Source organism: Nothoprocta perdicaria, unplaced genomic scaffold (genome assembly GCF_003342845.1).
Source record: "Nothoprocta perdicaria isolate Ctin4 unplaced genomic scaffold, notPer1 scaffold_20, whole genome shotgun sequence".
Classification (NCBI taxonomy): domain Eukaryota; kingdom Metazoa; phylum Chordata; class Aves; order Tinamiformes; family Tinamidae; genus Nothoprocta; species Nothoprocta perdicaria.
In genome coordinates, this window is record NW_020455205.1 from 2,082,215 (window position 1) to 2,096,579 (window position 14,365).

Here is a 14,365-nt window from a genome sequence, read left to right on the forward strand (position 1 = left end):
CTTTGGTTCTGTTTTGGTCCCACCAGTGGCATTGCTGCTGTACCTTGCTATCCTCAGCTGTTGTCCCATTTAGTGTCCTCCGTGCTAGACTAGCTGCCTGGACATCTGCTGCGCYATAAAAGCGTTTAATAATAATAATAATCCCTGTGCATCCCACCTGGGCTGTGCAGCGCTGCAGCAATAACGTTTATAACCAGCTCCATGTGGTAGCTATACAGAGCCAGGTAACCTTCAGGCTATTTTTCACTTGGGGCAAATAACCTAAATTAAAGAGATTAATCCTTAGGGTACACACAGGCTTACAGGTACTAAAGGAGGACAAATACTTTCTTTCCCATTAACTTTATGAATAAGCCTAACAGGCAAAGGGCAGCCTTCTTAAAATAAGCACCTAAAATAAAGACACCAAAAATACACGGTTTCAAACGTACAAGTGCACTCTGTGACTTATTTCTTACTAGCTCAGGAGACCAGCTACAGCTCTCAGCCTTTGGTGGCACTTCTGAGGCGCTTATCACCTCTAAGAAAACCTTTCTTTTTTTGCTCAGAGGTATTAATATGGGYTTTGGCACATATTTTTGTCAATGTTTGACCTTATTTTTCTCCTAAGAGCCAGTAAGGAACAATACAAATTCTAAGTATATAAAAGTAGCTATTATCTCAGCTTAAGACTTCCTGATAACTTGCAAGATCATGATTTAATATTTGCTAGGCAGCAGGGTGCCTTGCATGATACAGAGGTACCCACGCAAGCTGCAACTCAATAGAAATCACAGAGACAAGAGACTTGAATGAGAGACTTTGTGAGCAGCCTAAAGCTTCCCCAAAAGCTCCGAGGGATCCTGCCAAGCCAAGTGGCCACATCCACACCCCTATGTTAGAGGGAATGACTGTGACCACATCACTTCATTGGTATTCCCACTGCTGCTGCCCAGAACCAACTAGAAGATGTTATATCCAATGTAGCTGTACTGATGAGGGAAATTTTAAAGGTAATTAATTAATTATTACATATAAATAATGAAGACAGAGATTAATGAAGCTTTACCTTAGTCAAATGATTCTGGCAAAGCCACAAATGGTGACAACATAAACTGAATAACTTACAACAGCAGCAGACCTCTCAAACAGAAATGTAATTATTTTAGACAACTGCACCACGTATATCTTTACAATATGCAACAAAAATAAAGTGCATTGCAGAGGGAAGAATATCAGATAAAATGTAATATTGGAAACAGCTGTAGCTGACTAKACCAGAATAAAAATCTGATGGTGTAAAAGATTAAGGTTTTAACATTATTGAAGAGGAGGGGGGAGATGATCATATCACCAACATCAAAATAGAAATTCTCATATGCACAAGAAAAAGAWTATAATCTTCTCTGACGAAAATGTCACAAGAACAGGACACATAAGAAGCAATTAATATAAATGTAGGATCTAGTTAYTATGTATTTTAAAACATAACCTTCATTAAATAAAAATAACAGAACTAGTTACTGATAATTCAAATATCTAATAAGGATATGGAACTTTAAACTGGTCCCCAATCTTTATTAGAAATATATAGTTATATAAGAGCCTGGAAAACACKACTTTTATGGCTCTTCTCACCTCTCTTGATCTCAATTGTGTCCATTTCAGAACATTTGTTCTGGGGAATAAATCTGTCCACAAGGATGCAACTGCAGCACTTCATCTGGGCTGACAAGATGACCRGAGCAGAAGCGTGCGACTGTCCCGCTGCAGGGCTGGGCCACCAACAGCCCACACGGAGCAGGACGGTCAGCAGGGCAGAGCACAGACACAGCACCGTGACCCGGGTCGAGCACAAACCCGGACATCTCGACTCACATGTGTGTGTGTGTATATATATAATATGTGTTTATGTTTGCGCACACACCGGGTGCTGCCGCCAAGCTGGGCGCTGCGGTGCTGGGCTCAAGGTGCAGGCACCCCGAAGGCGGCTGCGGGACTGACCCTTCCACCTTCCTCCCAGCCTCGAACGCCTCCGCGCAGCCCCGTGCGGCCTGCGAAGGCGGCGGCAGCACAAACAGGCTCTGCTTTGGTGCGAGAGCTGGCGTCCYGGCCCTGCCCCACGGCCCACGCTGGCACCGGCAGCTGCCCTGCCCCACGCCGAGCGCCCCAGGCAGTGGGGAGCCACCTCCCCGCACCGCGCTCGCACTAACRCAGGGAACCTTCTGATCTGGCGTTTACAGCATGAATGCAAGGCTGGAGAGCAAACCCCCAAAAACACATAGTATGTCGGGGGGCGGGAGAGGAAACTTGAAATAGCTGATATTTTTAGATACAAATACAGATAGAAATGCAACCAGTCATTGTTTTTATAGTTATTTTATCTCCAATCTTAAAAAAAAACAAGCACTTTTATATCATATTGCTAAAGATATCAGGTATTTCTTTCTACATTTGGTAAACACTCAATTTCCTAGTTAATTAGATCTTTTCAAGATTTTATCTTTCAATTTTAAGAGAGAATAAGTTTAATCTTTTAATAGCAAAATGGAGCTGCATTATATTTCTCTTTTAATGCACGTTCTTATTTGCAATTACTGGTTTAAACTAGAATCTCCTTTGGGGAAAACTTAAGAGGCATTTGGGTTTGTCACCATTATTAGTAATTAGAATTAACCATTAGAAAATACTTTGCTTTTCTCTTCAACTGATAATCTGCCTTGGTGTCTTCCTATTGCAAATTCCCCATACCTTTAAACTTGGGCGTGCAAGTTAGTCTCCAAGTTACCTGACCTACGTAGCTCCTACAACCTTCTCCCACATTAGTGGCATTTGCAGCAAATGGCAGACTTCAGGGTAACACAGATATTTTATCTTGTCTTGTAAATATAAAAAGTAAATCACACACTAAAAGCATAATTTTCATGTTATGCGACATCGTTAAAAGCATGTGGAGAAAAACAAACCACTACCACTTGTAAGAAATAACTTATATAGAAAAAAAAATCAATTACGTTAACATATGACAGCTTGATCCCCAGAGTAGGGGAGTTTTGCCTCCCTCACCACATCCCAGATTTTCCCACTGTTGGTTTGTTCTGAGCAGAGGTTTCTGGCTAGACCTGCCCCTGCTTAGCAGGTGAGCTGCACCGCATGGAGAGGCGCCACGTCACTTTTGTCAGAGAAAACTCAGACCTGGACTAAGCTGGTTTTATGGAAACAGGATAGTGCATTAACATACAAACATTTAATTGCCTCTGGTTGCTCCAATGGCGCTCCCCAAGTAGGGCTGGAAACCTTCAGGCAACTTTTTTCCATAGATCACAGTAAAGGAACCGAAAGCATTAGGCAAATTAAGGAGCACTACCTACCTGGCAGCAGCCGCTGGTGCCAGCCAGCCCGCGGGGCGCTCTCCTTGCCCGGGAGCAGCACCAGGGCCCACGCTGTTGAGCAGCACCACGTGCASGCAGCAAGAAGATGGCGTGGGGCGAGAGCAACTGCAGCAGCCAGGCAGGAGGGCAGAGCCAGCGAGGAATGGCTGATAAAGGGCGTGGTTTAGCCCAGCTGCCATCAGGTTGCTACAGATTAAGTAATTAATGAAACCTGGTGAGGAAGCTGACCAGCGTGTACAGGCCCAGTGCTCTCACCTCACCAAGAGTCACCACAGGCCAGGGCAGTGTCGAGTCGGACGGTGTGTGACACCCCCAGCGCCACGCCGCGGCTCGTCCCTGCCCGTGGGCAGCCCCTGTGAGGCCCCGGCCGCTCTGGGAGCAGCTGCAGGCGCTGAGGGGAGAATGGCCGCACCTGTGGGGAACATRGCAGGCAGGAGGCGGCAAGGCCCTGACTTCGAACAGCAGCCTTCATGGTGTTAGAGGGCAGTGCCGCTCCAGCAAGGGCCATCAGGAACACAAACGTACCCGTGTCATGCATCAGGCAGGCATTTCTGAGAACTCATGCCAGCCACGAGGTGCACTGTGGTGCAGCCTAARTATACAAGAGATTTTGGCCCCAGCTCTCTCCGTGCTGTGCAGCTCTGCTCGGCAGCCCTCTTTCTGCCGGCAAAACACGCTGTGCAGACCGAGCCTTGGCATCCCTGTTCTGAAGGCAGCTGGGCAGCACGTGGGCATCCGCAGCAGCACACAAGTGTCCGCAGCCTCACGAGGGCATCCGCAGCAGCACGTGGGCGCCCGCMGCAGCCACACGCGGGCGTTCCCAGCAGCACGAGGCCCTGGGCAGTTCGTTGGGCTGAGCCGCAAGCCGGTTTTCTCCCTACAACCAGAAGCGGGATACACAGCAGACAACACTCCCAAGGAGATTTCAGATTTTTAGATTTTATTAGRTTTTAGCGGTAAAGCATACTATGATTATCAGTTTCAGTGTATGGGCCAAAGGATATACAAAGTGCATTGGTGTGAACATACTATGTTACAAAATTACTACTATCTTGAAAACAGAAAAGTTTTAACTGGACAGAAGATTGCTGATACCTGGTTACCTCAGAGGGTTTCTTAATTGTTTACAAATACTCGTGCTACGAGGCATCCTGCTATTCCAGAGTTGGGGCGCTACAGCACAGGCATCAAAATCTCACCAAAATTCCCAGTTTAATATATAGTATGACTATGATTTAAAAAATTAAATTTCAGACAACTTCAGTCTCAATTTTTCTTAAACCTCTGGATATCAAAAGCCTTTAACATGTACTCACTCCTGAGGACAATTAATTCCTAAATCATTTTTTTAATTATCTGTAATGCACTGATAACTTCCAAACAAAATTTCAAGGTCACATTATTGAAAAGTAAACTGGTCTTTGGTAAATAGTAACTAAGCGATTCTTTACTCTGTTATAAAACCTAATTCATTTTAAAATCTAAATTAATAGAATATTTAATAATTATTTATATAATGAGTAAGGCTCATGTGGCACAATGCTGAATGGGATGAATGGGTGCACGTGGCAATACTTGAAAAAGATTTTGCAGTTTACAAATCCTGGGGCTACTGGGTTCCTGCTCTGGTTTATGTCAGTTCCTTATTGCACCTTGAGCCAAGCCCCAAAGCTGAATCTGAACAAGAGCTTTCTAACAAATTTCATTTCCAGCATTTAGAGGAGTCAGCAAGGCTAGAAAATGGTGTCGCTTCCAGGACACATTCCACAGCACATACTGGGTTGTATGCTAAAAACTACACCAAACCAATTAGTTTAAGGTTCAACAATACATGATAGCTGCAGTAATTTCTAAAAACGTCTGCTGTACCATTTGTGCAGTAAATCAGAAAAACTATGCACTGTGCATGCTTGCATGAGTTGCAGATTACTGCTTGCTCCCAAAGGAAACTTAAAGGCACAAGACATAGGTAATGTGAAGGGAAGTCTGGTAACTAACACTGGCTTCTGTTTTATTACAAGAATCCAATTAGAAACTGAATGTCAGAGCTGATTTTTTTAATATTTGCCTATTGGATTGGTTTGACCCTAACTAAAAGACATTATACCATCTCTTAAAGAATACATGATATATATCCTGTTACACAGGATATCATGAATAAAYAGATCTTGTAGTTTCATAGGAGAAATAAAATGTCTGCTTTAGATTTAGCTTGTACAGTTTGGTTTTTGTGTGTGTGTCCTAGAAATGAGCAGACTACATTCAGTAACTATTACTGTTCTACTGATCTACTACAGTTTTTAATCATCTATCCTGTTAAAGGATCAATTATATGTGAGACAATAAATAGCATATTTTACAATAAATATTTAAGTCAAAGTATTCTACTTAAAAATAATATAATGCTGTAATAGGATCRTCAAGATCAATTCCATTTTATATATTCTGCAGCAAAAATAACATTTTTAGTAGGAAGAAATTCCTTATAAACTTAGCAAGATCTACACATTCACATATGTGTGTAAACAACTTAAACATGGTTTATTATGTTTCCAGAAAGACTAGGCTTTTGCAATAGGTTTTCAGCTAAATGTTATCATAATATGGTAGTAAATATAACAATACTTATGTTCCGCTCCATCACAAACTTTAGTTTGAAAAAGAAAAAAAAATGGAGTGTCATTATTTACAAGGAACAGCAATTCTCCTTTTGTTTCACAAATGACTATATCTGTGTGTAAACAAAATGTTAGGACGAGGCATTCCCGATGAAGTGCAGCTAAAGCTGGATGAAGATGATTTCATGAAGAACGGTGAAGGTCCTGGCAATAAATACCTAGAAATGATATGAAAAAATACAGCATAATTTACAGGCAAAGTACATTCAAGAGCAAAAGAATTACTTTTCATGTGACATACTTTGTAATTTTTATGCAATAACTTATGCACAGTAAATATAATTTCTATAATGTACAGGGTATGAGGCATTAGCTAACTTGGGAAACAGATCCTTAGAACACAATACATTGTATAAATTATTGCTCAAAAACTGTTGCATCAATCTAGTGAACCACATTAATTAATCACAAATAAGTTAAAAGCTTAATCCTACCAGTCACATCAATAGGACCAATGTCAGAACTCTTAAGAGGAAACAAGGTATACGTTGAAGGTATACATATTTGGTTTGTTTAAGCATTGAGAAAAGCTTTTATTATCAAACGCTAATCACAAACCACTTTATTTTTAAACCGATTTATCAAAAAAGTCTGATTTTGTACGAGTTAGCAGTGAGCTAAGGCTTGAAAATCCCATACGTCACAGGACTGAGTCCTATATTTGCCGGACAATACACTGAAAAGCTCGCATGCTTCTCAGAGACTGTACTATGCATAAGATTATTTAGCAGGCTGTAAGGATCTAGGAGACTGTATTTGCAATGTATCTTGTATTTTGTAATACAGGTGAATTTATCAAAATGTGAAAGGTCAATCTTGCATAATCTATTTTTTAGCTATAATTTTAAGAGATTCTGCTATTTGGTATCTCATTATTTTTATTTACATTTAAATTTTCTAAGGAAAAAATTATTCATCAACATTAATACCCCAATTCATTTTCTCCATCACATTCACTGGACTTAAAATTAGGAGATGAGATTGAGAACTAATTTGAAAATAGACAAAGAAGTTTCAGTGGTTTTACTTTCATTATACCTCTTTTTCTCCTCTCTCTCTGTACAAATAGATTTTTTCATCTGAAGATGTACTCATTTGCAGTTTTAAAAAACTTCAGTCACAAAAAACAAAACTTAAAAATAGTTTTCTGCTCAAAAACCTATGAAAGTATATAAATTAATTTTTTTAAAGTCTTGAAAAATAAACACCTAAAAATAAATTATACTCTACTGTCTTCTYGCACTTCACAGGATTTTTACTTTCAGGCAAGAACGATTATTAGTAGTTGAGATCCTTATATACAATTTCCTTGGTAATTTAAAAACCAGAAACTTTGATGAAAAGTGAAATGGTATTGTGATTCTCCCATTGCTAGAAAAACACTTTGCAATCTTACATATTGTGGTGCATAATGGGCAAGAGCACTTGTTCCCATACACATACTCAGTTTCATAAATTCAGGCCATCACRGCTAACTAGCATATTACTGTATCCACCAGATAGCCTAACATTCATGGAGATTAATATGAGGACAAACTTTTAATCAATCATAGTTGTCACGACAATTCAATTGCTGAAGACATACAGATATTTAAGGCATGGATTCTTCTAGCCTCTCAAGTTTATGAGTAAGCATCCATTTGGCATGAAAAGAAACACAGAAACGGGAGATGAAAAAGCGCTACTTTGCAAATGCAGGATGGCTGGCTGCAGGCCACTGCAGTAATCTGATCACTTTGAATACTTTGTGGTAGTCTGTGATGAAAGATTTTCTGCAATATTAACAATAGGAGTAATAAAAACTTCAAGCTTGAAGATTTTCTAGTCTTGACTAATCCAAATGCTTTTACCATACTCTTGCTATAGCTCAGTAGATATTAATATTGAACATGGATTTGTAGCTAGGATTGTTATACTTTTGCTGTGACCAAATAAAATGTTTCTAGTCATTTGTTAAACCACCTTGAGTTTCATATGACAATAACAAATGAGTTCAGCATATCAAGTAACTAGACCCAGATATACCAAAGAAGCAAATAAGTCATATATGTTTCACAGATATCAAAGGCTTGCTTTTCATACGATACTCTTAATTCATAAAGTCCTTGTATGAAATAATGCCTGCAAAATGTTTTATATAAATAATTCATGTTTTTTCAATACATAATATTCCAAATGACCATTATGAATAGAATCTGTAACCTAACTACTTTGAAAGTTATATTTAATTCTCCAAGACTGAAATTGCAGATCGCTGAYTCTCACACTTGGAGCATTTCCAGTAATCCCTATACTGACATATTGTTATAATCCAGGTTGTATTCAGTTGGAAAGCTAAACCAGCCAATGGAGGACCGGGTAAGTGCCAAATAATTTTTTTACTATATGATGCTGTTTTGCAAGGTTTTAAAATGTATTCGTCCTCTATGAGATGAAACAATGAAACTTTTTAAATTGTCTGATTTTACAAATCAACTTTGCAAAACCGTGCAATACAGTAAATCAGATGGCACTTACCTGACCCTTGGCTGGAGCTGTGCCCCTATAGGATCCAACTGCGAATGTGAAGCCCGAAGTATAATACATGCTAGGATACCTCTAGGAATGCAAATCAGGAATCAGTGACTTTGAGGGATCTGAGAAGGGGAAGAAAGGAAATTTTCAATTCACTTAAAGACAGAACGCCCTTTGTGCTGTGACTRCTTGGATAATCAGCAAGCAAGGCTTATTAAGTGTAGTTTTACACAAAACATGTATAACAAGCCTCCTGGTAGTAGTACTCCATGAATGAGCAAGAGATTAGAATGGCAGAAACTCAGAATCGCGGGAAATGCTGTTTGTTTTCCCATTTTAGATTTTTTTTAAGCATATACCTAACCCCTCCGAAGGCTTTTCCCTGGCTTGCAGCAGTGATGGGTGAAATCCATGCCATTTACACTTTAGGAATAGAATGGAGAACGTGGCAACGTCTACCTTGTGTCATCGCACTTGGGGCTGGCTCCARGCAGGGCGCTGCGCGACTCCGCCGAGAGCTTGTACACCACGAGCAGGCAGTGCTTGCAGAGCTGCACCACGCGCCGGCAGCACTGCAGCTGCGCCGGCGTCACCACCTCCGAGCTCCTGCTGAATATGGTTTCCCAAGAGCTCCTGCGGGCAACGAAACAGCCGTGACTTCCCGCTGCTGTCGCTAACGATCCCTACGAGCTGCGGAGCAGCAAGAGAAGCAGCCTGACCTTGCTTGTTTACAGGATCAGCCTATGCTGCTTTACACAAGCACTGGCAGATGCTGGGAGTACCAAGCACCAAGTAGGGGTTAGCCTTCATATCTGAAGTACCCAGGAGCCTTCTTTTTCCTTTTCATGTGGTATGTCCCCTAAAGCTTCCATAGGGCCATCATTTAGGTTTAACACATGATTAACTGTCATAAAATCATTTTTGGTGCCTTTCAATAGATATAACAGAAAACAATGGTTATTTTTAAAAAGTTTGTTTTTCATTTGCATGCAAATGTGGTATGCACCAAAGAAATTAATAAGATAAATTATTTCTAAATGTCTATATAGCATAATAATACTTGAAGTTTAAGGCAAGTCCATGATATGATGACAGAATACTAAATGAATGTATGGGAAGATTAATATGTGCAAAGTACATGTTGAGAAATGTTCAAAAAGTTCTGCTTAGTTTCATGCAATCAGCCAAAAGATGAAACATTTCATGTTTCCGATCTCTGTATGAGCTATCAATTAGGAAAAAGAAGAGTTTCTCAGTTTAGTCATGAAAATACTAGTAATTATTCCAGTTGGACATATGGGCTTGGTTCTCCAGTAAAGAAACGGAGTTGGTCTTTTTCAATTGAATGCAACTTGCAAGGTGTGTCTCTAGAAGCTTTCCTTTTTAAAAAGCAAAGGAAAGTGATTTTCTTAAAAAGCCGGTTCCCTTTCGGAAAAAAAAAAAAAAAAAAAGGTCTTTTTCAATTGAATGCAACTTGCAAGGTGTGTCTCTAGAAGCTTTCCTTTTTAAAAAGCAAAGGAAAGTGATTTTCTTAAAAAGCCGGTTCCCTTTCGGAAAAAAAAAAAAAAAACCCCAAACCAAAACAACTACCACATTTGTATAGAGCAAGTATGTTTTATTACAGAAGAAAATAGTCCTTTGCATAAACCTTAACACTTGTGTTTGTGTATGTGTTATGTTTGCCACAAAATTCAGAGAGATCATTGTATATGTTTCTGAGAGTGCATTGTACATGCACTAGGATACAATTGTGAACAGACTAAAATATACTCATGCACATGAGCTACATGTGCATCTACGTKATTTTTCAGCCTGTTCCCCAATCTAGACAGCCTATTCTAGCTGAAACTGCTCAGTTCTACCTCCTTTCCACTATCCAAATAATTTTCAAGTGACTAAGGCATCTTTCCTTACTTACTATCCCTGTAAATAAAAACATGGTCTATGACACATCAAAACTCTTATCTAATAGCAGAATAAATTTTCCACCTGAAGAACTACTCTTGTTAATATATTTTTTCCTCACTATTGTATCTTCTATGAGAACTTCCAAATTTATTTTGGCATCCATGTTAACCTCCTGTCTTCATTCTGTCCTCTATGATGTCATACACAGCAGAAGAAAGTTCTAAGTATTTCTCCACCAGGTTTACAGTGTTAACACAACCATATTCTAATCCARCCTATAAATCTCCAACATCTCTTGACAGAAGCTCTCCGGGTAAAGTTCCTTAAGTTTGGAACTTTAACATCTATGATCACCTTCCCACAGTTATATAGGATTGTATCTATGAAGTAGCAGCTCATTATAATTGTAGCTGATTATGAGCATACAATTACCCTTGGAATATATTAACAACAAAGATTGAGATTTGGAAATATATGTGTGAATTTTAATGAGGTTTCATATGAATGTACCTATACAATCTCCTCTGTGCTACGCAGATTCGATTCACCCTCTGTTATACTGCATTCAGCAGGGATGAGAAAGCCGCTACCTAGGAAAACCTCATTTGTTTATCTTCCATATATTAATATAAAATGTTTTAAGTTCTCACAAGATTCACAGAAGACCATCATGCTTGACTATGTATGATTCTAAATAATGCATTATTTCTTTTAAAAAACATTTTAAGTCAACTGGGTCTATCTTGCAATATTAATTTTAACTGTTTAACTATTTTCCTATATTCATGTATTTTAATTAGTACATTAACACCCCTTCCCGACATGCCTCCCAAATTCTACATAYGCCCACTGTTTATTCCGGTCTGCTTTTAAAATGGCCCAAATGCGAAACTGGCCCTTCTGCTGCCACRGTGTTGTCACGAGTTCCCCATTGAGGATTACAGGGGGAGAACGATGACTGTAACTAAAGACATAAAATACAGGGTACGTACACAAAGCCCTTCTGTCTTCTTGCTTCTTTGGATTCTGCATTAGGTATATTATGTACAGAGCAACCTCTAAATATTCTGGATATTCATTATTTTCACAGTATTTTTAGACTCTCCCAGCTAGCAAACTCTCTTAGAAAACGGGAGCTTGGTCAGATAATTTAGCTCCACTCTGGAATCAGCTGAGTCTTGTTCTGCATAAATGAGATTATTGCTACTTGGGAAATCCTGCTCTGCACTGAACTCTTCTGCTGGCTCAAAGACTGCTCTTCTGAGCCAGCTGAACAGCAGAATTGTTCMGAGGTTTTGAGCAACCAACAATCCTTACAGCGGAAAAAAAACCTGACAGGAAAAGCTTCATGCATAATGAAAGATTTGCAAAAGGACACACTAAAAATGAGATTCAAATTAGATAGTGTTATTAAAATGGAAGACATTTATAATATTTTCTGACAACAGAAATTGAGGTTTGACTCAAGTCTTCGTATGCCTCTGTTGACATGAAGAAAGGACCCTCCAGTTGTTGGGGATTATGCAAAGGAAATGTTTCAGAGTGGAAGCACAGAGATGTCACCCTAGTTTTAACTTCTGCATGTCTCGGATTATGCTACACTCCCAGTAGCTACCTCTAGCACATCTTATGGAAATGATCTCCTAAACAGGAAACCACAGAGCCCAATTCTGTGAATAAACGTGAAGAATCTTAATGGCTTAATTTAGAACAGCAACTAAAAAGAACAAGCTTTTAGCAGTGAGAAAATAATCCTAAAATAATTGACAATATTATAGTATGCTCACAGATCTCCGAGTATCTTATCGTGTTACATAAGTCCATTTTGTTGTGAACCAATTCATAAATGCTTTACACGCATCCTCTACATATGATCAATGATTACATATGAAAAACTATGTGCTGATTCCCTTCTTCATGCAATATCCATAATCATATCATGTGGTTTAGCTGTAGTTCTTTTTTAATAAATCTCCTAATTCACCTTACAGTAGCTAATGAAAAACACTGCCATTATTTATTCACTGTATGTATATAGCATGAAATATATTGCATGGAAAAAAGATATATTTATACATTTTCAAGTTTATTTTATGAAGACTCTTAGGAAAAAAAAAATCATGTCTATAACCTCTTCCTTGAAACCTATCCTTATGTGAATGCCTTCCATTTAATGGATGTAGATTCTTTTACAGAGTAGGATACTCTCTAAAAAGATACTTTTAATATATGYTCTGAATTTTTTCCCCTTATGAAACTTTTATTTGCAACCCAAACAAAAACCTACTTCTTGCTTCAGTGTGGACATATCCTTTTTTTCATGGTTAGAAGTATCTTCAAACAATACTTGAACTCATTATTTGCAAAACACAGAACTGCCCTTGCATTTGGCATAAGATTTCACCTGGAACCACCACTGAATTCTTCTCTGTTAAACAGGTATGGCAAGAATGAATGTTGATGGCAAGTCCAAGCTAGACATTTACTGCAACCTGGCTTCAAAACTGCAGAGCATCCATTTGGAGGAGCTGATCTGGAGCTCAGCTATTTTGAAAATTAGATTGTTTCTTTAGATCATTAGATTTAGAAGCAGACTCCTAAATGTTTATTTCCATTACTGAAATGGTTTCCATACATTATTAGATTTGTAATTATACTCTATTTTTTTTAACCAGTTCAATGTAGTACAAAATTCTCACAAACGAAAATGAAGAGTAAAGAATGGCAGCTCAGATTGTAACTGTGAAGTTATGAAGGCAGTTTAAAATAATAAATGTAATAGGCTTACCCTGAATTACAGAAACAGTTCCACAGGCCTTGGCCATGGCTCCAAAGCAAGCGATTAAATACTCGGTTAAAAAGACGGTACAAATGTAAATTTTCAATGTCTGGAGCCTTCCAGACTCGCTGTAGAACTGCACGAACACTTGTCTTGACTATATCTAAAACCTAGAATAGAACATTCCAAGCAAATCAAAGGCAAAACCTAAAAGCAACTGTTGTCTGATTCACTGCACATACACACACACAAACACACACAGATGACTGCATAGTTATAAATTCCCACAGCTGTCTACATTTTATTTCTGTGCATTCATCAGCAAAACTTTCTTGAGATGCATTTCCCATCAATAACATTTTGCAAAACTAAATCAAAATATTTTATTATAGAAGAGTTTGTTTCTGTTTTTTTTTTTTTTTCTTCAGTCTGTTCAGTATTAACTAGTTGAAAGAATAGGAAGAGTTTAAAAAGAAACAACATTGATACCATTACAAGCAACAAGCAACATAATTACTAACCCAAATATTATATACTTGAAGATTATGTCTTCTTTTTGCCCTGCCTTTAAAATACTATTTTACGGAGTACTAAAATGGTCTGAAAAGCTACAAGCTGCTCCTCATTTAATGTCTAAGCTCAGTGTTAGCCTAGATCAGTCTAATTTTGTTTCTCTTTCTTACAGAAAGTATACATTGAAATAAAATAAATTTTTAAAAAAGGCAACAAGATAATAGCAACATTTACCGAAACACAGCAGACTTGCTGCACACAAGCCACGTTTCAAGGCGACGCTGGCGGGCCGCGCTGCGCCCAGCCCCGCGAGCTCCGGGGGGACAAGGCTGAGCGAGCAGCGCCCGCGCGCCCAGCCCCGGCTCCTCCCTGCTGTGCCCTGGCAAATCCCACCGAATGGGATGGATGCAGGAGGTGGAATTCATATTGCTGTATTTTAATGTCCTAAATCAAAAATCTTTGTCTATACATTGTCTATACATCGCATATAATTGAGAGAACAGTAAGCATATACAAGCAATATAAAAACACATATAAGTAATATAAATTTTATATATTTATTCATATAATTATTTTGTTTACTTAAAAAATCTATATATAAA

At 38.7% G+C, this 14,365-nt stretch overlaps 1 protein-coding gene across 2 annotated transcripts in view; it reads right to left on the reverse strand.

Moving 5' to 3' along the window:
- Positions 1 to 4,465: 4,465 nt before the first annotated feature.
- TTLL7 (tubulin tyrosine ligase like 7) overlaps positions 4,466 to 14,365 on the reverse strand; it is a 56,133-nt gene continuing 46,233 nt past the window's right edge. Inside the window, exons 19-22 of one of the 2 annotated variants that reach the window (XM_026038059.1) lie at positions 13,260 to 13,420; positions 9,023 to 9,196; positions 8,567 to 8,685; positions 6,160 to 6,207 (exon numbers count right to left, since the gene is read on the reverse strand). In XM_026038059.1, coding sequence (XP_025893844.1) covers positions 8,661 to 8,685; positions 9,023 to 9,196; positions 13,260 to 13,420 — 360 coding nt within the window. In that variant the 3' untranslated portion in view covers positions 6,160 to 6,207; positions 8,567 to 8,660. Of the gene's footprint in view, positions 6,208 to 8,566; positions 8,686 to 9,022; positions 9,197 to 13,259; positions 13,421 to 14,365 lie in introns of both variants that reach the window. The other variant, XM_026038058.1, reaches the window with a different exon arrangement.